Below are 24,432 nucleotides of genomic sequence, written 5' to 3'. Positions count from 1 at the left end.
CCGGTCTTGTTTAACATCTTTATCAATGATCTGGATGAAGGAATTGAGTGCTCCCTCAGGAAGTTTGCAGATGACACCCAATTGGGTGGGAGCATTGATCCGCTTGAGGGTAGGAAGGCTCCGCAGAGGGATCTGGACAGGCTGGATCAATGGGCCAACTGTATGAGGTTCAACAAGGCCAAATGCTGGGTCCTGCACTTTGGTCACAACAACCCCATGCAATGCTACAGGCTTGGGGAGGAGTGGCTGGAAAGCTGCCCAGCAGAAAAGGATCTCGGGGTGTTGGTCGACAGCCAGCTGAACATGAGCCAGCGGTGTGCCCAGGCGGCCAAGAAGGCCAACGGCATCCTGGCTTGTATCAGGAATAGTGTGGCCAGCAGGAGGAGGGAGGTGATTGTGCCCTTGTACTTGGCACTGGTGAGGCCGCACCTCGAGTACTGTGTTCAGATTTGGGTCCCTCACTACAAGAAGGACATTGAGGTGCTGGAGTGTGTCCAGAGAAGGGCAACGAGGCTGGTGAGGGATCCAGAGAACAAGTCTGATGAGGAGCATCTGAGGGAGCTGGGGCTGTTTAGTCCGGAGGAGGCTGAGGGAGGACCTTCTTACTCTCTGCAACTACCTGAAAGGAGGTTGTAGCTAGGCAGGTGTTGGTCTCTTCTCCCAGGTAACTAGCGGTAGGACGAGAAGAAATGGCCTCAAGTTGCATTAGGGGAGGTTTAGATTGGTATTAAAGAAAATTTCTTTACTGAAAGAGTGGTCAGGCACTGGGATAGGCTGTCCAAGAAGTGGTGGAGTCACCATTCCTGAAGGTGTTCAAAAAACACATAGATATTGCGCTTCAGAACATGGTTTAGTAGGCATGGTGGTGTTGGGTTGTAAGTTGGACTTGATGATCTTAGAGGTCTACGATTCTAGGAAGTGCCAATTCTACAAGTATGTTTATTCACCAGGAAAACTGCCATACTCATTGCCCTAGACAAAAGCAGGCTCTGGTTGTTTTCTAAGGATTGATTATAGCTCTGCTAAGGAGGTCACCTATTCCCTCCTGGCCCTTTCCCATTCCATTGTAAGTGTAGCTCCTTATTATGACAGGAATTACTCCATATGGTTCAAAAAGATGAGAAAAGTAAAATGTTCCAGACACCCCCCCCACCTGAAAGAATCCACTTAATTCGGATCAATCACATTCAGCTTTACAAAGTTATTTTGCATTTTAAAAAAGTTTTTATTTAGGAAGTGAAATTAAAACTTGTAAACTATAAATACAAATGTCAAGGTATTACATAAAATATCCAGGAGGTACTCGATGTTTTTAGTTTCTCACAAATATTTCCTATGGAATTCAACAAGCAACAGGGAAACCAAACAAGTTTAAGTATACACTGAAAATCAAGTTAGATACTGCCAATTTTTCAATTCATAAAAGTTTCTACCTGACACAAATGAAAGCTCTGAAAACTACAATTCATTCATTCATTAATGATACACCAACTGCTATTTTTAACATTGTTATTTGCTTTAAAAGCAAGCTGTCTAGAACCAAGCGTATTTAAATCACTGTTAACTCAGTGGCATCATAAACTTCTAAAATATTTTATTTATATACCTTCACTGATATATATATGTACTGCAAATAGGGCCAAAAACTTGCAAAAAGGGTCAAATGTCACACAATGCTTGCATTACTATTTTTGTACTTTTTTCCCCAAAATAGCAAAGCCAAACCACCATTTCCACAGTTTCTTTAATTTGCCAAAACCATGTAACTCCATCTATATCAAAGAAGCAGGAGAGCAAGCTTAACAGCAACTTTCATTTATGCATTTTCTTGTTGGGGTGGGGGGTGTGTGTGTGTGTGTGTATCAATTTTGGATATTACCTTACGTATATAAAAAAAATGACCACCAATAATAGGTTCACTAAATTTATTTAAAAATCATAAAACATATCTTAAAAAAAGAGCATTACATTCTGCACACTGCTCTCAAAGGATGCCAGGGACATGTGGATGACCAGTCTTCTCCCCCTTCAAAGAAAAAAAAAAAAAAAATTACAGTGTACATAAAGCAGAGTGTTCATAATAGTTACAGAAAACCCATTACAATTTACCACCAACAATGAACAAAAATAAAATCCACTCTCTGCTGCTGTTTCAAAATTTCAGTGTTAAGTCTTGTGCGGCCTTTCCCTCCCCCAAATAATTGTAATGAACTAAAACATTACATCTGGTGAACAGCAGATTCCACTACACCTCAAATGTAGAACACCTATGAAGCAGAGGAATGTTGGCTTTTTAAACAGAAGCAGGTATTTAAAAAAAAAAAAAAAAAAAAAAAAAAAAAAAAGTTGCAGGACTCCTTCAGTTCTTCACTAGTCTTAGAAAAACTTTCCAGAATACTGCTTCACACTATAAAAAAGAAAAAATAATCTTGCATTAGAATCCTTCAACATCTGCATACTGCTTCACACTATAAAAGAAAAAGAAAAAAGCATGTATTAGAATGATTGACCATACATCTTGCATCAATATTCACAATGGCATTCTTAAAGATTAAACTACAAATTCTCAATACATTTAAAAGTAAATAATTTTAAAAGATTAATGGCCAATAATTACAGGCATATAATTTTTAAAGCACATTTAAATATTAGTAATCTAAAGCCAAGCATTCAAGTTAATGTTTAACAAATGCTACAATAGTCAACATGTTGTTAAAGCAAAACTAAGCAAACTAAGTCCAAAACTGTTAATATTTGGCAGAAGAGAAAGTAATTCCAGCAAGGTGCGAAATGCTGCATAACAGCACCAATTGATTTCAACTTGTCCTGTAGAGGCATGGTCTGTGCCATATGGCAGACTGTGATTTGTTGTCAGTTAAGTTATCTAAAAACAACAAAATCACTAGTCTTCCACACAGAACTAGACCAACATCCACTGAAATCTTCTATATTTTCTACAGGTTCTACATAATTTATTACAAGTAGTTTTTTTGCAGCAATTTTCACCAGAGAAATGAGAGGACTGCTTGGTTAAGGTGTCTTCCATCAAGATTAGTTTTGAGGGAATCTTCATTTTAGTTAGAAAAAAAGAAAATAAGAGAATCAAGGCAGAACTACCACTGGAGAAGTTAGGTTCAACAGTTACTTAAATTCTGCCTTCTAAAAAGTATATTGCAGAGAAGAGCAGCTTTAGAATGTAGTAGTAGGAAGGTCAGTTTAAAATTGAGAGTAAGGACAGCATTAAGATTCAACTTGCCTGTTCTGCAGTAAATACTGAGCATTTTGTATCTGGTCCTGTGTTCCCGTAATAGTTATTATTCGGTCTTCTGAGCCTTCTAATGGTTCATCAATTTTGATTGAAGCTCCTGACTCATGACGTATTTGTTTGATTCTCTGGCCTCCCTTTCCAATAATAGATCCTGCCAACTAGGGGAGAAAATAAAGCATTCATTTCTTGATATAACTTTCTCTGCAAAAACACAGTACTGCTCAAGTAGCTTCCATCAATTTAGTTTTAAGTGTTACAATGGAAGGTTACTCTTTTACAGCCTCAAAACATCCTCTGTAACGTTTATTATATAAACACAGGTGGAATAAAGTTGGAAGAACTCCATGCTTGTTTGTAAAAACAAGTTATGTAGACCATCTCTATCACTGAATATTAACAATTAAAAGAATAGATCAGTGCATCTCTAAAGCGAAGACAAAACAAACATCCTTAAGAATAAGCTTTCAGTGATTTAGAAACACTTGCTTTCCATTAAAAGTACTTGTCAAGCATCCTAAATACTTCCGATTTACTTACACAGGTCTAAGAAAAAGCTGTGACTTTATTTATTTAAACACAAGTAGAAAGCAAGTCAGCTTCACTTACATCTTTGGGAATTGTTACTTGTGTTGTGATGATGGGTCCACCAAGATCTCCATATGAACCACGGCCCCCTGTGTAAGAATAGTCTGATTTAAACGTATGCATCAAGCTTCTTACAGACTAAATGAAGTGCATGTCAAAGTTCTCTATAAAAACTTACCATATCCAGAGCCACCCTCAAACTATAAGAAAAAGAGAAAGACGACCCTTAAAAAGCAAATAGCCATGATTCATTAACATGTTTTCATCAAGTATCATACTGTTAACTTTGAGCCTATTTTATGCAAAAATCCTAACCCACAACCTTAATCTAAGTGTCATTAAAGGCAAACTGGGGAAGAGAGCAGACCAGGAACAAGAGAGAGAAGGAGAATATCTCATGAGAATCTCTGTGCTTGCTTTGTTAAAATCTGTAAGAATAAGTCATCAAGATCCAGCCATATCAATTTACCAAGCAACCTTATCAATTCAGCTGGTAAACAGCTCTTGATGGCGACCCTGACCCTTGGACTAAACTAACATTCAAATCAAAAGATCAAAGTTGAGTCTAATTACTACTACCTATACAGCTCAGGAGAAATTAAAGTCTCAGTCTGGGACAAGACATTTCCCTGGTAACTGTCAAGCCTCCTACTCTATCTATATCTTGAGGAAAAAACAAGTTAACTCTAATAACACCTTTATAATTGGTCTCTCCATTCAGACTATGCTACAATCATTTGTATCTTAGAAGGGACAATCATGACACTCATTACTACTGTTCTGCTAAACTACCATATAACAAATTCAAATCACTGCAATGCAGCACTCCTGACTGCTTTCATTTTCAGGATTTGTAGAGTGGTACTTGATATCAAGTGCTTAATTTGATCTAATGCCTTCTAAATGCACAAACACCCATTTTAATATGTTCCTGTAGAAGCAGAGAATAGATGTGCATGCTTCTCTAGAATTCAACTTCTATCACTGAAATACAGAAATACAGGAATTTGTGTGAATTACTTGTTTGCAGAAGTTGTAATGCAATAGCTTTTTCCAAAAAAACAATTTACCTGCTAATTTTTTGGAGCCACATCAAAACAGAAGCTATTCAGAAAAAAATTGTTCAGTTGATCATCTGTTTCTAAGCAGCCTGTGTTGTGTAATCACATTGCTTAGCAATACAGACCATAATACAACATAACAGAGCTTGTAGTGGAGTGCAAAATACAAAAGAATGAAGGACACTGCTTAGAACTTAATTCAGAGGCTGATCAGAGCTGCATATTCCACACACATACTCTGCCATCTATTTCTGCTGATATTTTGCACAGGGAATCCCTTTTTCAGGCTAACTTGTTTTAATGAACAGTCCTTTTCTTGAACCTTTCTTCTGCTTCTCCTCCCCAGACTACAAGAGAGCAAATGAATTTTACAGTAGATGAGTAATTATAACCGCAGTGTTTATGTAAGCTAGAAACTAACATTTAATATCTGGCAGCACTTTGCCATCTTCTAGACAGCATAAACACTTGCTGACACCTTTTGAACTTTCCTTCCTAAACCTCCTAATAGTAAGAAGTTTGATAAACACGAATCAAATAGAATACTTTCAAATATATGGATAGGTAATACATAATAGTTTATCCATAACTATAAGTAAAGAATTATTTTTAACATTCCTTGTTTGAAACAGGAGAAAACGCAACATGATGAAGTTAACATAAAACATATTTCTAAATAGATGCACCTACAGGGTGTCGAAAAGCAAGAGTTACAATGAAAGTTACAATTTAGAACGCTAAAATAAGGTACAAAAGAGGTAATACAACAGAAAAGCGTCTCTCTCTGGGCTGTGGCTGCTGCATACTTCCATTGTGGAACATTAACTGCCTGTATAGGATTTGCTGTTCAGGATAAACTGCTAATAACCTGAGTTAGAAGGACAGCTTTAGGGATTTTTCAATAGGTGCAAGCTTCAATCTCAAGAAATTCCAGTTATCACTTAACCAATTCAAATGATTTTTCTCAAAAATCAAGTATTAAACCAGTCAAATAAAAGTACAAGCACACTCACCAACTCTGGTGGCTGCATGTCATCACAGGCATCCACATGGCACTGCATCATCTTCCAGGCACAACGTAATAGGAGGAAAAGAGGAAATTAATCCAAATTAAGTCCACGTCATGGAAACTTATAGGTAACTTGGCAAGCAAACACATACATACCAATATAGAAAAACATTTTTCTGCACTACTTAAACTACTACAAAGACTCAAAAGTACATGATATAGATCAGTTACAAGATTCATTCCCTTTTGCTTTCACTGCAAGGGAACTGTAACTGGTCCCACTTCTTTCTTCCTTGTTTCTGTAGTGTAAACAGATTTTCCTCCTACAATAAATGTAAGGCAATTAAGGGGAGCTCAAACAGTTTGAGATGTTACTCTCAGATATCAAAACCTTCTATTTCTCTCATGCATAAAAAAAAAACCCAGAAAAGGCATTTAATAAAACAAGTAACTGTGACTGATACATCTATATCAACAGCAGGTCAAGCAAGAAGAATATAGCTTCTAATGTTTTATTAATTCATTTCCATATACCTCATATAGCCAATAGCTAAACTAACAATCTGCTACTGCCTAATTATAGTGGAAATCCAGTTGTCGTGTCCCACCCCTTTTTTTAATTAAATGTGATATATAGCATTTCTTTCTTCCAGAATTCTACAAACATTGGGGGGAGGTGGGGAATCAACAAACAATTATAAAAATATGATTTGTAGAATCCACTTCAAATTACTATTGAGCCTTTGCTGGGTTAAAATGTGCAACACAACATGAATAGCACGTTAAAATATAAATGCTCATTTAAAAACAGTTCCTAAAATACTAGGTGCAGGATAACTTAAGATACATGACAGAATTTTCTTCTCTATAGACTCATTTGTGCTAGCTACTACTGGTAACCAATGGAAATGAAACAGAAACCAAATGAAACACTGACTGGATAAGAAAGCGTATAGTACTAATAAAAAATTATTGACTTTTACATCTAATGAAAAAATATGCATGTAATTCTAACTGATGGCAAATTGCTTATTGTAATTTTCCCTTATTTTTAAGGGATTGGTCCATAAGAGTGAAATTTTGTTAATTTCTTTTAGTATTTATATAGATAAATAAGATGTGTCAAACATCTTTCCTTCACTGATTTTTTTTTACATGCTCCTTAATGTCAGATCTCTTAAACGTGAAGTACTTCTAATTTTCTTTTTAGTATATGTACCTTGACTGAAGTACTTATACAGACATGTGTATATACACATATGTATATATGTTAATTAATATCAAGAAGTAGGAATCATTTGAATAAGCAAAACCAAATTACATGTCTGAACATACACTCTACTTTTAAACAGACATTCTGATTTAGTTCTCAATTAACTCCAATTTAAAAATACTTTGAAAGCCTTAGGAATTGATCATTAAAAAAAGAGGGGGGAATTAAATGGCTTTATATGCACTTTACCTTATTTTTTCCCCCCCTCGGTATGTTTTTGTGCATTTGTGTATCTAAAGCACCCATGGGGATTGGAGGTGTTAAAAAAGAAGTAGGGGAAACGCATTCATGTTTTCTCAGTTATTAAAATAGCCGTTATGGTCCATAGACATTTGATTTGGAGAGGTATGTATTTTGGGCTGTAACTACTCTAATAAGAGAAACGATGCATGTATGTCTTTCAGTAAAATGCCTCAGAATAGAGATTTTATATATATACATATATACACATACACACACAATTTTTTTTTCCCCCTCCCATCTTAGAATTTACAAGGCTGTCAGTATTGTCACATCTCAGAAAATTCAAGTTTCACCATCCAGTCTTGGATCACCATCTTACAAGTCTTGGACTACTGAATTTTTCTGCCTCTAGCAGAGAAGTGGCAGAAAATGAGGATTTCTGTAGATTCAACACCTCCAAGATGTTGGTCTGAAAAGAGAATCTATTCTTGCCTTTTAATGTATTTATGTAAAATGGTTCCTTCTCTCTGAAAGTAGCCTTTCCCATGCATTATTTCACAAACCACAATGATGGTGGTTTACTCTAAGTTTAAATGTTTTGCTAGAGAATGGTTTCTATATGAAATGCATAGTAGCTCAAGAAGACCTTATATTTCTGGAATCACACTTCCAGCTTCAGCCTTGCAATCCACGGAAAGACTTCTCATCTGCTTATACAATTAAGGATAACGGAATTACAGCTAGCTAGAACTAGAAATCAAATACAATCTGTGTCAGAAAGCAGTCCTCATTGTAGACAAGCTATGAAACTCGTGCATAAAGCAGCCAAAGCCAAGAGCAGCTCCACTGTGAGGAGGAAATAAAATTGCTTTTCAGAACGTGGAAGACGAACAGAGATGATTCCCACTTATTTGTAGAAACTCATGTCAAGAAAGCCAAGGTCAACCTGATCAAAGTCAGACTAAATAGAGTTCAAATAGATTTGCTGTTCTAAATGGAATGGAACAGAACTAGAACATACTATTGCCCAAGATGAAGATTGCACTCAACCAGATACCCAAGGAAGGGAAGGCTGCTCTGTTTATATGCCCTGACACTGGTTTTACCAGCTGCAAACATGAAAAGACAAAAACTAAGCTTTGAAAACATAAGAATATGAATAAGGGATCTTAGAGAAACAGTTAATGATTTTTCTAGTTTTTTAAGATCCAGAGTAGCATAGACAACTTGGTGGTTTTGGCATTGGGTTTCTTGGGAGGTGGGATTTTTTTGTTTGTTTTTTAAGTGCAAGTCTTTCAATATTTCTGCTAGGCTTCTGGCACCCCCATTTTGACATTCTTGTAATATGTACTTCCAGTATGTATTACTGGAAGTAATTGCCTCTTCCTCCCAGGAGGTGGCAATGTGTAAATCTCATTTAGGTAGCCCATTTCACAGCTCCTCTCCACTTCTTTTACTTCCATTAATTTAAAAGAAAAGTATAAAAAAAAAAAAAAAAAAATCTCATCTAACCTGCCATCTTAAGGAATGTGCCAAACAGAACCAGAGGAGAAAAAAAGATTGTTAACCAGAGATTTATTTCCCAGATGCCTATGATTTCTCTTCCCAGGAAAAAGGATACAACAGTAAATGACTACCAGGAAGTCACTTTTCAGAGTACAACATGGAAGAGCATCTTTAAGCTTTTTTTAATTCTCCCCACCCCCCAACATGGTTGAACGTACCTAATTTAATTTAAAACTCAACTTATCAGTGGCCCTGGCTACAAAACATTTGGAATTATAGTAGATTTTTTTTGCAGACATAGAAACCGGCATAAAGACAAGAACTGATTTGAAAAAGCAATCATCTGCCAAACCAACTAGAGCTCTCTCTAGATATTCATGTTCTCTTAAATTCTGCTAACATGTTGAAAAATATTGTTCTGACATGCTTTCTTGATCCGAAAAGCCTCCCAATTCCTATTTCTGTCAACCTGATTAAAAAGTCTAAAAGAAGGTCTGTGTAATAAAACCTGCAGGGACTGTGCTCTACCAACTTTCTATTCCATTGTTGATAGCAGGTAGGGAAAACAACCAACCAAAGAAACCCACAAACCAAAACCACACAGCAGATCACATCCCAAATACCCTGTACACCCCAAACACTTGTCTTCTTGGGGGGACCATTTGTATGGCCAAAACATTTTGGTGATATCAAAGTTTATCAGAAGCACACATGCCCCACACTTAATATATTCAAGAACAGTTTCCTCAGATATTCAAAGCGCTAACTGTATTTACTAAACAAAACAAGATGAATTTTAACTCCTACCATTCCATCATAACGGTCTCCAGGTCTACCCCTTCGGTCATAAGACATAAGATCTCTAAAATGAGAAAAAGCAGCAGCACGTGACTCGTTATAAACTAATTTATATATTCTACTTCAAGTTTTCATGATTTGCACACAACTATGAATTTCTGAATGACAAAGTTACAGAACTACTGACTATAGTCCTGATAGACTGCTACATTGCAGAAATAATTAAATTCAAATACTTTTTGAAATTCTCTGGTGCAATGCACACTCAATCCTGCATAATCACTACCAACATGGAGCGTGAAACAAGTCCTGGAAACACGAGAACAATTCAGCAAATTTTACTCAACATTTTTGTACAATGCATTTATGCAACAGCTTACCCGCCACGAGGAGGTGGAGGAGGAGGAAGAGGAAGATTACGAGCTCTGCTGCCACCTCTGCCACCACGACCTGGAGGAGGTGGTGGAGGTCCTCTGCGAGGGCTCATATCATCATAATCTCTTCTTGATGGAGGCATAGGTCGTCCGCCACGACCAGGAGGCATTCGATCAAAGCCTCCTCTTCCACGCATTGGAAAGCCTACCGGACGTCCCCTTCTATCATCAAACATCATTGTGAAGCCACCATAGTCATATGTTTCATCATAGAAATTGGGATCATAAGGCTGGGCCCGTCCTTTAATTGGAGACTAAGACACACAAAAAACAAAAACACCACCACCCCTCCCCCCTGGTTAGCACTGACTGTTACAATTATTATATTTCATTAAATTACTATATTAAATTACTATATTAAATGTATAAATATTAATTTATACATTCTGAATACGTTCTTGATTTCACAATGCTGATAAGAAAGGCAGGGATGGTGATATGCTTCCCAAGAACTTGGTAGAGAAATTGCTGTTACTGATTGGTGGCACGCACATCTGTCTCACTTCCTCCCCAATTTAAAATTTCTTATTTTACTGATATGTAAAACATGACTAACAGTCCATTGGTACCAAAACTGGCTTCCCTCTCCAATAGGGTACACCCGAATTCTAAAAAACAGGAATAATTTCCAAGGGTGCTAATGGTCCAAAACTTATTTTATTACTGGAGAAGTAAGAGGGACTGAATTCAAAATAGAAATGGAAAGATATAATTTTCCATCGAAATAATCCCCGCTTTCATGAATACCAATGAATGAATAATAAGTTTAAGACACATTACCTCAGAAATAAGATCCAAGATAATCTTGATACATTCCACAACTCTATCAGGTTTTCCACCAATAAGCACCACTCTATCAGTGGAATGAGGACAACACTCTTGGAAAAGCTTAATGGTGGTCTGAGTGTTCTGTTGAAGAGAATAAAAAAAACGCCCAAAATCTTCAAATAGAAGCATTTTAAACAATGTTATAAACTTATTGAAAACAAAATGAGTAAGACACACTAAAACATTTTTAAAGAAACAATCAAACCAGACCATTAAACTTTCAGTCATTTTAAGTGAATGCTTGCTTCTGAGTTCTTACAACAAATTTAATCTTTGGATATTATATTTTTAAGACCTGCAATGACATCAGTTTGTATGAAATACCAGCGAAGATGAAAAAAGTTCAATTTTAAAAATGTTTCAATTATGGCTCATCTACACGGTCATTTAATCAAATATTAGCAAAAGGAACACATTCATTATAAACTTACAGGTTATAAACCTTCGTATGTCAAAATCATGCTTTGGATGCAAGACAGTAATGTTGCCAGGATTATGTCTGGTCATCTTACCTTCCTCAGTCCATAGAGCTAATAGCTTACACCTAAACTGACCTGGAATTACCTTTGACACAGTGCCAGAAAAGGATAGAAAACAACACTCTAGATTCAGAGAGACCACTAGGCTTTTTAGAACAAAACCTCATTCCTTCACAAAGGAAATGGTGGTCTTCAAGGAAGCAGAATTTAAAAAACAAAATACCCCAACTACCAATCCCCCTAACAAAAAACAAAACCCACAACAAAAAGACCCAAAACCCACCCAAAAACCAACCCCATACTTCAATATTCATATATAGCGATATTCAAACATCTATTAAATTATCATTGTTAGAGTTTACAGAGATGCATCCACGCTAAACCATTTGCCTCGTCCAACACCACCAATATAGTCTATACAGCAGTTCTTTCCAGAAGGAGTGATGAATGGCATTTTAATTTTAAAAGTATCCTTTATTTATAAAGATTACTCTACTGCTAATATGCTTTAAAACTTTATAAGAAGTCCTAGGCTCTATTACCAACAGCCACTTTATTTATGACTTTTTGCAAGAAAGTTGTAATAAGTAACTCAGATTGATCTCAGAACACGGAAATTACGTATGAAATATGTTCTGAAAGAAGTATTGCAGATGATGCTTACACTCACTGTTTATGATCACAAAAACCTAATTTGTTTACAGAATAAAAGCAGAATCTGAAAAGAACAGGAAACAGTACCTCTCTGAGTTCTTTGATTTTAGCACCCTTGACACCAATAATTCCTCCTGCTAGACTTTGGTGAATTAGAAGTCTTAATTCACAGTCAAAGTCACTACCTTTGTAGTGTTGATACTGCAAGATGCACACAAGGAAAGAATAAAATATTAGTCAGGCAAAAAAAAAATATTGAAAAATCAAAATACTAATTTTGGGGTTTTTTTGTTAAGGTTTTTCTCCAAACACCATGGTATGACTTAATTTGCTGCTGAACTGTAATGCTGTATTTGCTATGATAGAATCACACCTATTCAAGTACTTTGCCTCAACATGAGGTGATGTCAAATTAGTTTTCCTTATTTCTTTTATTATTATCGTAGAAAATTTTAAGATATCAAACAGCAAAACACACTTGCTTACAAAACCAAGGCAGTACGGAAACTACAGTACAGCTACTTCAAATTGGGGAATAAACAAGTCGGGACACAGGTGCTTTGAAGGGGAGTAAGCTGTTCCAAATACTGATTTTCTAAGAAGAGATTGTCTCTGTCCTCTACCAAAAAAAAAACCCTGCCAACACGTAGTTTGAGAGCTATAGGCCTCCTTTCAAAAAAGGCTGGGTTTTACTTTCTAATTGTCGTGATTTAACCCAGCAGATGGCAACTACGAACCAGATAGCTGCTCACTCACCCCTCTCCTCCCCCCCCCCCAGTGGGATGGGGAGAAGAATGGACAAAAGGTAAAACTCATGGGTTGAGATAAAGACAGTTTAATAAGACAACAAAGGAAATACTAATACTACTACTAATAAATATGCAAAACAAGCAATATACAATACAATTTTTTTCTCACTGCCCGATGACCAATTCGCAGCCAGTCCCCGAGCAATGATCATGGAACTCACGGATTTCGCAGAACTCCTGGAAAAGAGGTTCCTGCTCCCCCCAGCCAACCCCCATTCATAAACTGAACATGCCGTCTATGGTATGGAATGCTTCCATTGGCCAACCTGGGCTAGCTGTCTGGCTGTGCTCCCTCCCAGCTCCTGCATACCTGCTCATTAGCTGAACATGGGAGACTGAAAAAAACCCTTGATTTCTTAGCAAGAACTAAAACCATCAATACATTATCAACATTCATCTCATACTAAATCCAAAACGCAGCAGCTAGTGGGAGGAAAATTAACTGTATCCCAGCTGAAACCAGGACACTAATTTAACACATTAAAAACAGCACACAATCATCTAGAATTATGTTTTAAAATCTAAATTTATACCTCTGAAGAAGAGAGACATACCTCTTCTAAAGTAGGGATAATCTTCTTCAGGATTTCTCCAATTGTCTCTGTATCTGCACTTATACTCAAGATGCTGTTAGAGGTCATAGCATCAGAAAATATGGAGAAAGTGGAAAAGTAGTAAAAGTAAGTTTAGTATTCATAATCATACACAAAATTCTAACAAGACTGACTACACAGAAGATCTTACAATTAATATTCCCCATTTACAGTAAACCTGTTCACTGGATTTACAACACATGCATCTTTGTTTACACCCAATATATATGCATGATGAATTTAAGACTAGGTAGGTCTTAGAGAGAGTGAGAGCGAGCAAGCGAGAGTTTTTGGAAGGGCTCAGATTAAGTGGGCAAGAAATCGACGCAGAACTGAAAGTAGAAGTGAATATTCACATTCCCCGCCACGACTAATTTAGTATACCCTCGCCATTACATTGGTAAAACTGGTACACCTTCTTGTAGAAAAAGCGGGGATATGCAAGTGGTCAACATTATATCTGGAGTAAGGTTGAGAGACCAGTTAGAAATCAGATTACTAATGGGCTCTGCAAAAAAGGAATATAAATACAAGGAAAAACAAAACTAAAAAAAAACCAAAACCCCACAAAAAAAAACATAACACAAATGAGTAGTGAAGGAAAGTGAACTAGAGTCAGTATTTCATCAGAAATAATTATGAACAGACAATGTTAGAATGTTAGGGGGAGCAAGGTGGACCACAAAGACAAAGCAAGAGACTCTTGAAACAATTTTATTTATAATGCAGCATATATGCAACACTTGAAGCTGTGCTCCTTCCATTGAAATAAAATTAGTGGATTGTTTGGGTGGCCAACTCACGTAAAAGTTCAGCGACAAAAAGACTTAATGGGAAAAATAAGACAGAAAACTTTAAAAAAATACACGGTCTATAAGGGGACACTATTTAATTATATAAAAGGCAGGTAATAAAATACATTTCTCTCTTTCTAATCAGGCAGTGAGGCATAAACCATTGGGACATACCGCTCGGGGCCACTGCTGTCTGGGACTGAAACACTTGCATTGTACTGCATTGGTCATTGGCGTTCGTGGATGTTGGCATTGGGCATGGGTATTCAATCAGAAGTTGTCAAGTATGGCACCCGTTTGGCAACGAGCACATTTTTGGGCATAGCCAACCAGGGTTTTCACATGGGCGTTCAGGGGCGGATGGGCCAACGTCATGGTGGGCAACGCAGGGGCAAGTCGATCCAGTACATGGGTAACGGAGATATATGGCCAAAAAAACAAGGAGAGGGAAAAGGGGGAAAAGCAATAAATTTTAATTTAATACAAACTATACTCATGACTCTCAGTTAATGAAGCAAGCTTAAGTTGTTCTGAAGACTAACACAATAATGGATTGCTACATTGACTGTGGCTTAACAGTATGGATCTTAATGAGTTACTTTATCTGACTAAACTACTCTTTACTTTTAACATAATGATGTTTCAGTAGCAGGCTGGCTCATGAATGCAGACACAAAAAATGCCGAGATCCATATTACCGAAACCTTGGGCAAGTTGGGAAAGTCAGTATTCCAGACCAATTAAATTATCTGGACTTAGGTGATGTATTTATTTACTTAAAACAAACAAACAAAAAGACTAGCTGCCAAAGTTAGCGAGCATATGTACGATTCCTGACCATTTCAGCTTAATCCTCAATTCTAGTTGCTATAGTTTGTGAACTTAGATGGAACTGATTCTGTAATGATTTATTAGAAAATATTGTGTTTAACACAGTCCTGCTTGAAAAAAATGCTGAAATTGTAGTTGATGCTAAATACAGGAGTGTAAACAAATGGAATTTAAGAAGCATTGCCAAGTTTCATAAATACATAATATTTACACTGAACATGAGTTTAATCACAAGTCAACCCACTATAAAATATGAATAAGTAAATAAGTCATGACCATTTAAAAATGCTTCTAAGTAACAAAATAAAATGTTTCTTTACTGTTCCATACCCGTATTCAAATCATGAAACCTTAACATAAGTTTTTGTGCTTTATGTCTAAGCTGTTAAAGTAAGAACAGATAGACCATTTAGGGTTGTTTTTTTTTTAAAGGAAGTTAAAGAATTCCTCTATCTGTGTTAAGTCAGCCACATGCAATAGTTTTCAATAGTACTATAATTGATTCACACATATGGGAAATGGTAGTTAAGGGTTTTAAGCTTTGCCAATATTTTTAATTAAAGATGTTAACTCATTTGAAGTGTGTAATTTAGAGGAACCCTGTTTGAAACCAATGGTTTAATATAAACCTCTCCTCCCACATAATTTAAGATGGGTTTTAATTACAACACAAACTGAAAAACTAAAGTTATCTCCTCTAACAACCATTATAAATTACTTATAATTTTAATTTCTCAATTTCTAGAAATGTATGCAATCAAGTTTTCAATGTAGTGCTCAAAGAATTGGGTGTTAAATTAATTCAAAATCATATATACTCACATCTGTACGAAGTGCCTTAATATTTTTGCCACCTTTTCCAATCACTGCTCCAGCATTCTGGAAAAAAGTTTTCAGAAGTTATGTTATGCTAATACAGCACAGACTACATTTTTGAACTGAAGATTAAGAACAATGTATCAATTTCTGCACTATCTTGTGGGATGCGGCTTGTTTTGCTTTTGGAAGGTTCAAATTAAATCAAAATATAAACTGACATGGTTTTACCATGGGGGAAAAAAAAGGTCAAAACAGCTCTTACCACCAAATTTTGGAAAGAGATAAAAATACTCAATAATATTATTTCAATTTCAAATTTAAGTTTCTAGGCAATTCTACCTGTGTTAAAACTATCTCATAGTTAGAGTATGACTGAAAAAATACCTTATGGGATTCCATGCATGTTATGTAGGTCAAGGATTTTCCTAATTTATTTGATCACTTTTAAAAAAAAAAAAAGTTTGCAAATTTCACTTTCACACTCCAAACATTTGATAATTTCAAATACTACTTCTGGTTTAAACATATGTAACTTGACTGACCACTCAGGTAGGTACAGTCTGAAGAATGTAAAGCCAATATAAACAATCACTAATCTCCAGTTGATAAAATCGACAGGAATAAACTCAGATATTCAAGACGGGCAATTGTGAAACTACATTTTTACCAGGCTATTTCAAGAACTACATGCAAAATTATTGCTTTTATTATGCAGTTCATACATGATGCTAACAGCATCACAAACATTTTGCAGCATTCCATGCAACTTGACTATTCATCAGAAATGCCACGCAGAGTTAAGGTAACATTCCCCTGCCCCAACACAAAAGACTGAGTTACTTCAGACAGTGCAAACATCTGTAATGACTGGAAACACTAAAGGAGATCCGTAAATAGCAATTATACTTTGACAATTTATACTAGTCAATGAAGCAATTGCAATCCCTGTATTTCCTCCTGTTAATACATATGGATTTACTAAATCTGAGAAAACTACTAAAATCCTGAGGAAGACCTCATCTTGTCTCTCATTTAATTTACACTAAGCTGATCATTCTCTGAACTGCTTCCTTTCTAAAGACTAATACACAGTCATTCCCCTGGAAACAATTACATTCCACTCAAACATAAGAAAAGTGGCTTCTAATTCCCATTGCTTTATTTTTTCAATGATTACATTTTTTTAAATCAGAGAAGTCCCACAGATCATTAAAGACTCATCCTTGAAAAAGTTTATTGAAAATAATACCATTACAATACACTTCTATCATTCATGCACACTTACAAATATTCCTAATAAGTTATTTTAAATAAAGCACACATTCTTTCTAAACCCACACAACCCAACATACACTTTGTCACCACTGTCTTAAGCAATGGTATAAGCAGGAACATAGCGATACTGAAAAAGCATACTTTGCTTTGAAGCAAGATGCGTAATTCAACCATCTCATCTGTATTTCGCGATCTTTTGAAGGCCTGTTCTTCTTCCATATCTTCTGCAGGACGTTTGCCTGTAGACAGGTCCATAGGGGGGAAAACACAAATATATATTTAACTTTTTAAGTCACACTAAAATCGTGCACTATATTCCTAATGAAGCACTCCCTCCTATTAGCCCAACGCTGACACCTATATCAGTATCTATAGCACAGAAAAAGGTTTTTACTTCATCAGTCTACATATCAACCAATTATTGAAGACTCATTCCAAATCTATGAACTACAGTCGAAATGAGAATTTTGCAAACAGTGAAAAATTTACGTGTTGTTTAAAGCAGTGCTGCATCACCTACCTAGTATTTTTTTTTTTTTACAATTGGGAAAACCTTAAAGCCCAAAAGATCAAAAGTAGTTTGTCCAATACTGAAATACCGTTGGAATAACAGAAAAGCAGTATTTCAAACAGTTTTGAAAAACTGGCATGAATCAACTCAATGCTAATGCCTTAACTCTTCTTCACTAATTATATCCAAAAAGTTTTTCATTTAGCTAATATTTAGAGATATTTCACATATATACACACATTCCTTCAAAGTAACTGCAATAAATAAAATATAGTAATAGATATACCTGACAGTATTTTTACATAATCACACTGTCCAGACGAGTACTGAGTATTTAGCTATCAAATATTTTCAAATCCTTAGTTATAACTTAGTTATAACTTTTAGTTACTTATGCCATGCCTAAAATACTCCCAAAGAAAAGTTATGCATTCATGATACAAAAATCACATAAAATCATATGGGACACTTAAAAATTAAAAGATTAAATGCAAAAAAATACTGCCAATACAAACATTTGATACAGTTAAAGCATTCCAAAATAGTTAGAAACACTGAGACATAAAAAGATTGGTCCTGTCTGTGTCCTGCCCCCCTCCAACAAAATAGCCCTTTAAAAAATTTACCATTTGTCTCTGTGTTGGTAAAGGTCTCCTCCTGTTGTTCAGTCTCCATTACCTTTTATTCTTAGAGGTGCAGATAAAACCTGTTGCAGAATAAAAAAAAAAAAAAGCTAGTACATCTAGGGGAGGGGAAAAGCAAGCTGTACATAGTACTAAAGGGAAAAACAAAGAGATGCCTGCTTTTAGAACTTACCAGTTTTATATACACTTGCAGAGCAAAACTCAAGTGTTCTGGGTGGGATCAAAACCCAACAGCCTACTGCTTCAGAAGCCTATGAAAACAGCATAGATCAGGCTCTGTTCAATTACAGGTTTGATTATCGCTACAACTAAAAATGGGGGTTTGACCCGAATTTTTGCTGCAAAGCTTTTTGAGGAGAAATAATAATCAAGTCTGTGAACTTACAGATAAACAATTACAGTCTGAATGATTCCGAACTTGCTCAGTTTTCAAGCAAACACATTTACTGATAATGTTTTTCAGATATTTAAAGTTAACAACTATCTGGTTCCTATTTTTAACATGTTATATAATACATATCTTGAATTTCCTTTTTAATAGACACTATGTATCAATTTGCTGATTGTTTATTTCTAAACAATTTAGACTAAAAGATTGTTATTATAATCACCAGCATTAATTTTATAAGTTCTCTATCAACTTACTAGCAGGCATTCTATCATGCTTTCCATTCAATATAACAGATGAACTAAAGAAATTACACACAAGCCACACTAGAAAAATTCTGTTAAAAATGCCACACTGTAGTTATGTATAACCTCTGCATACGTGCACAAAGAATCTCAAAAGCAGCTGAACTTTTTTTGACTTTGTGAAATAGATACCTCAAGATCTATTTTAAGTCCATGTGAGAATACCTGTAAAACACATTAGAAGCCCAGGCAGAACAATTTTGCACCTCATTTTCTTAAAAAATTCATTTGTACAGATAACAGTCAAACAAAGAATACTATTTTTCCCCCTTGGATTTTATTGCTCAACTTCCGTAGCCTGAACAAACGGTTGACATTTACGTATCCACGAAGAAAAAGTTTAACTTTTAAAAACATCCTTTCAATCATTTGTTAATTTGTAACAGTTACCCTGCTTATGTAGGCAAACAGTAAGCACTGCCAGTAGGCATGCACTCTTTTACAACCGCTGCTGAGAGACCGCCTTCCCAAGCACATGCTAGTATTTCCAGGTCCCTAATTTGAGCCAATAGAAAAGCGCCGCTTAAAGAATAGCCAAGTCTCAGACGTCGCCAGAGCGCGGAGGGGGGGATAATTTCACCAGGTTCAAATGGCTAGCCCTTCCAGACCCTCTTCTATTCTATTCACGGCCCTCCCAAAAATTTTAGAGCTGCGGGGGAACAAAGTGTAATATAGTGTTCAGGACAAGATGCTCTCAATTAGTTATTGTACTCTGTTGTGTAAATCGAGTTTGCGGGATTAAACTGACTAACGCAATATTTTTAAAAACATCGAACGGATAAAGCGGCCACGGATATGAGTAGAAGGCTGGGAGATACCGGCGCGTCTCTACCCCGCTCCCTCCGGGACGAACGGCCCTTCCCGTCCAGACACCTCCCCTTCCCTAGCCCATGCTCAAGCCGAGCCGCAGTCTGCTCGGGTTGACGTTCACCTTTACCCCTCGCACGGCTCCCGCAGGCAGGCCGGCCGCCACCGCGCGCTCGGAAGCCCAGCTCACTCCCTAGGCGGGGGCAAGAGGAAGCGTTACATAACCTCCACAACCCGAGACCCACCTCCGTGGTGGCGGGGACCAGCAGAAATGGCGGCCGCTGTAATGGCGCCTACCAACTGCTAGGCGGAGCCGGGAGCCGAAAAACCACCACGCGGTCACAAGATTTCTCCCACTCTGCCCAGGGAGACACAAAGGAGGCACTCGGCGCCCCTCACCCCAGCTCAAGCGGGGCCGACAGAGCGCAACGGTCCGGCTACAAGAACTTCGCCATCGCCGCGATCGCCTCTAAAAGCAAGCCCTGCTGCAGAGCGCTCCCTAATCGGTTTGGCACGGCCGCTTCCGCACAGGCCGCAGCCGAGAGCGCCCTCCCTCTTCTTCCTCTCTGCCCGCCATAATTCCCCAAAACTCACTCCATACAGTTACCCAGGGTAGGCGCAGGAAGGCGGCAGCGGCCTCTCCTCGGCCTTAGCGCGCACCCGCTAGTACAGCCGGCCTCCACCCCATCGCCACTCCGGGGGCCGCCCCAGTTGGGCCACTGTGCCCGCACTAAGGTCGCCGAGGCGCGACGGCTGCTGGCAAGAGACGAAGATCACCCTTTTCGCCCTTCCCTCAGGACAGATGAGGCCCCTTGAGCCCGCAGGTTGCGCCAAGCCTACTCCACATTACCTAAGGAGTCGTCACTCCCGGCCCCCTCCTTCTCCATGCAGCAGTCCCCGGACCTACCCAATTCTACCACCCCGCCAGCGGGGAAGAGCGCTGTCCTTGCGAGAGTCCACGAAAATCCTGAGGCCCGGCGGCGACTCAGGCCTCCCGCGTTACTGTGTCACACAGCAGCGTCGAGAGGGGCGCGATCGACAACTCCGCTTCCTTCATCCCGACTTAGCCCCCCCCCCCCCCCCCCCCCCGCGAGCGCGCGCAACAGCCCCTCCTCACCTTCATCAACTACGCGCGCGAGCCGCGCTTACCTGCACCCACCACGTACGAAAGAGAAAAACGAGCAACTTCCACCACCAACACCGCCAAGCAACTGGACTAACCGCCTCCTCTCCTCCCCCCCCGTGGGGACCCACTACGACCCCGTTGGGTAAGGCAGCTGCCCGTCAGGGCAGGGATGGCCTCTAGTTCGCCCCGCCCTCCGTGTGGACCACGGTGAGATAGGCCTGGGCGTCACGAGGAGAGAAGCGCGATTCACCCTGCACCGCCGCAGTGTGCCTAGGTTGTTTGTTTTACTTGCCTGACAGGAGCAACGAGAAGAGTGGTAACAACAGTGGAGACAATGGAAGGCGGTAAAGGAGAGCGAGAACGACCTCAGTTTTTTTTAGGGGAAAAAATGGCGTCTGTGAAAACTCTGCCTTGTGCTTGTTCCTTAGCACCGGAGAGGGCGGGGCGGGGTTCTTGCGATGCTTAAAGGCGCGCGCGGCTCCACGCCTCCTATTGGCTGTTGGGTTGCGCGGGGTTTTGGGGTGCTATGTACAGAGAGCGGGTGTATTCTCCCTTCCCACCCGCAACTCGGGTGATGGGAGGTGGCCTGCCCTGCTGGTTCTATCCGCTCGTGCGGCACTGCCCTTGCCCCGGATAAGTGTGGGGTGGGTCGGCTGAGGGTAGGGTGCGGGGGAAAGGGGCTTGGGCTCAGTCAGCCTGTTTGAGGAGTAGGGAGGAATGCGTCCTGTCCCCGATATGACTGTGGTGGGGCGGGCCATCTCACCTCAGTGGTCATTGCTGTCCACTACAGCTCGTCGGTGTCCGCAGGGATGCGGGGTGGCAGCTGGCCTCACCGCCCCTGGGGGTCTTGGCACACAGTAGCAGCGCCAAGTGGGTGACAGGCTGCTTAAGGGCTGCGCAGCAGAGATGAGAAACTTACCGAAAAAGGCCTGATGTGCTGGTCCTTACCTTACAAGAGGCCCACGGGATTAGACCCGCTGATGAGTAAACAAATGGGTTATTTCCCTTAAGTAACTGTAAAGTTTCTTCTAAGTGGTGGAGTTTTGGGGAGAACTTTAAGGCAGGGTATTTTTTTTCTTAGCTAATGGACTAGTCCATTAGTCCTAGACAAGCCTTGTGTTTCTTAACTATTCTTACAGTAATTTTTCTTTGGTGTACTTCTGTAGAGAGGTTGAGCTCCTTGGTCATCCCCCTTAAGGGGATAAACAGTTTCCAAATGCAGTTATACGACTTAAACGTGCATAGCTACTTCCAAAACTAACAAGAAGCTAGAGCTTATTAACCACTGATGTTCTTAAGACAATGACCACCAAAACTTGGTACTATTGCAGCCAAACCCTGGACTGGGTCTCTAGACAACATTGATATTTCAGGCTAGTCTTCTGTTGTCAGTTCCAAAGCTTTCATTGTGTTAAAGTGTAAAAATCACCCCTGTGGTACAAATACTTACAGATCCCAACTTGTTTGTGTTGTAAATGGAGCTTCTCACTTCTGTTCTTAACAATGCTAATGAGATGGGAGAATAACTTCTTGGGTCAATTTTTAAAGTAGACTGGGTGTGAACAGCAGCACTCATAGGAATAAAACAAACAAAATACAGTTGGAGGAGAACCTTTCTTCTTCCAGTTACCTTCTTGGTAAACAAGTGTTTCTTAATGTGAAGTCCAAACCTCCCCGATGCAGCTTTGAACCGTTCCCATGTATCCTGTCACTGGATCCCAGGGAGAAGAGCTAGGCATCTCCCTCTCCACTTCCCTTCCTCAGGAAGCTGTAGAGAGCAACGAGGTCGCCCCTCAGCCTCCTTGTCTCCAAACTAGACAAACCCAGAGTCCTCAGCTGCTCCTCACAGAACATGCCTTCTAGCCCTTTCACCAGCCTTGTTGCCCTCCTTTGGATGCATTCAAGGACCTTAACATCCTTCTTAAATTATGGGGCCCAGAACTGCACGCAGTACTCAAGGTGAGGCTGCACCAACACTAAATACAGAGGGATAATCACCTCTTTTGGCTGGTTGATTATACTGTTTTTAATGCACCCCAGGATGCAGTTTGCTCTCTTGGCTACCAGGGCGCACTGCTGACTCCTACTGAGCCTGCTGTCAACCAGCATCCCCAGATCCCTTTCTGCAGGACTGCTCTCCAGCCATATCTCTCCCAGTCTGTACTTGTACTCGGCGTTACTCTGTCCCAGGTGCAGAACCCGGCAGTTGTTCTTGTTAAATTTCATGCCATTGATGATTGCCCAATGCTCCAATCTATCTTGATCCCTCTGCAAGGCCTCTTGTCCCTCGCAAGAGTTGCCAGTGATGTCAAAGGAAAAGGGTTAAAAGTTATTTGAGATTTCAAATTAAGCAACTACGTAGGCTTGTGTAACTTGGCCGAATCAAAACTTTGAAGAACAGCACAGAAAGCCCCAAGATAAGAAAGACTATAAATTTCTGCTTTGTTGCCAGTTTAGATACACGTACATGAATTTGAAACAAAGTCAAGGTAAGAGTGTATCCTATAGTTACCTTAGTTTAGTTATAATACTGAAAATCACACCCCTAGGAGGAGACTTTATATGTAAATGTAAGACCACCCTAGTATAATGAGCTGGACCAAAATTGGGACATGCGTGAACAAGTTTTTGTACAAGTCAACTGTTTTAGTGTAATTTCTTCTTTGTTGCTATTTTGTATAAAAGACCCCATATGTTTGAGAGGTGTGCTGGCTGTTATTAAATGCCTGGCACCCTACTCTGCAGACTAACAAGAAAGACAAATATTTTGACTCAGTGTGTTGACTGGCGTCCTCCACACCAGGTGAAGAATCCTGATTTAGGGACAGCACCAGCACCTCCCAGTTTAGGTATCATCAGCAAACTTTCTAATGGTGCATTCAACTCCTGCATCCAGATCATTGATTAAAATATTGAACAGAACTGGCCCTAGAATTGAGCCCTGAGGAACACCGCTGGTGCCTGGTCACCAGCCAGATGTAGCCCCATTCACTACAACCCTTTGAGCCCTACCGTTCAGTCAGTTCTTCACCCAGTGCAGCATGAACCTGCTCATCTCACAGTTGGACAACTTGTCCAGAAGGATGCTGTGAGGGACAGTATCAAAAGCCTTCCTAAAATCCAGGACAAACTACATCCACCGCCTTCCCTTTGTCCACTAGGCAGGTGACCTTATTGATGCCGTGAAAAGCCGGAATTGAAGACTCAATAGTCGGCAGACTATTAAGCAGGTATTCTTTATTGCGGCGCCGGGCACACGGGGGATCTCTCCTCCAAACGTGTGCACCGAAGAGACACAGTTACTAGGTATTTATGCTATGTTAACATACATATTCATTACATTTGCAAGAAATGTTTATCATAGTAATGGCTTTTCCGAGAATTCATTAATATATGGTAATGTCCATCGCACATGTTTGTTTGGCGTCTCTCGGCAGGGGTCTTCAGATTAT

The 24,432-nt window shown here is 39.1% G+C and overlaps 1 protein-coding gene across 10 annotated transcripts; it reads right to left on the bottom strand.

Annotated features, from left to right (window-relative positions):
* Positions 1-1,910: 1,910 nt before the first annotated feature.
* LOC142365541 (heterogeneous nuclear ribonucleoprotein K) lies at positions 1,911-21,364 on the bottom strand. 10 transcript variants are annotated; one of them, XM_075446378.1, is made up of 16 exons: positions 21,273-21,364; positions 18,527-18,605; positions 18,338-18,416; positions 17,341-17,451; positions 15,928-15,984; positions 14,449-14,492; positions 13,442-13,514; positions 12,166-12,279; positions 10,898-11,026; positions 10,064-10,371; positions 9,693-9,747; positions 5,928-5,978; positions 4,032-4,053; positions 3,875-3,957; positions 3,257-3,426; positions 1,911-2,468 (listed from the first exon to the last, which is right to left on the bottom strand). In XM_075446378.1, exons 3-16 carry the CDS (start codon positions 18,383-18,385, stop codon positions 2,435-2,437), a joined length of 1,299 nt encoding a protein of 432 aa, XP_075302493.1. In that variant the 5' UTR covers positions 18,386-18,416; positions 18,527-18,605; positions 21,273-21,364; the 3' UTR covers positions 1,911-2,434. The 10 variants fall into 10 exon arrangements, with proteins under 10 accessions (XP_075302493.1, XP_075302497.1, XP_075302499.1 ...); XM_075446382.1 differs by lacking the exon at positions 21,273-21,364 and adding an exon at positions 21,004-21,118 and having other exon boundaries at positions 1,911-2,407; XM_075446384.1 differs by lacking the exon at positions 21,273-21,364 and adding an exon at positions 21,004-21,117 and having other exon boundaries at positions 1,911-2,407; positions 17,341-17,438; positions 18,337-18,416.
* Positions 21,365-24,432: the final 3,068 nt, after the last annotated feature.

This window comes from Opisthocomus hoazin, chromosome W (assembly GCF_030867145.1).
Source record: "Opisthocomus hoazin isolate bOpiHoa1 chromosome W, bOpiHoa1.hap1, whole genome shotgun sequence".
NCBI lineage: Eukaryota > Metazoa > Chordata > Aves > Opisthocomiformes > Opisthocomidae > Opisthocomus > Opisthocomus hoazin.
Note: the sequence above shows the minus strand (reverse complement) of the source record. Positions and strands in the feature narration are given on the sequence as shown.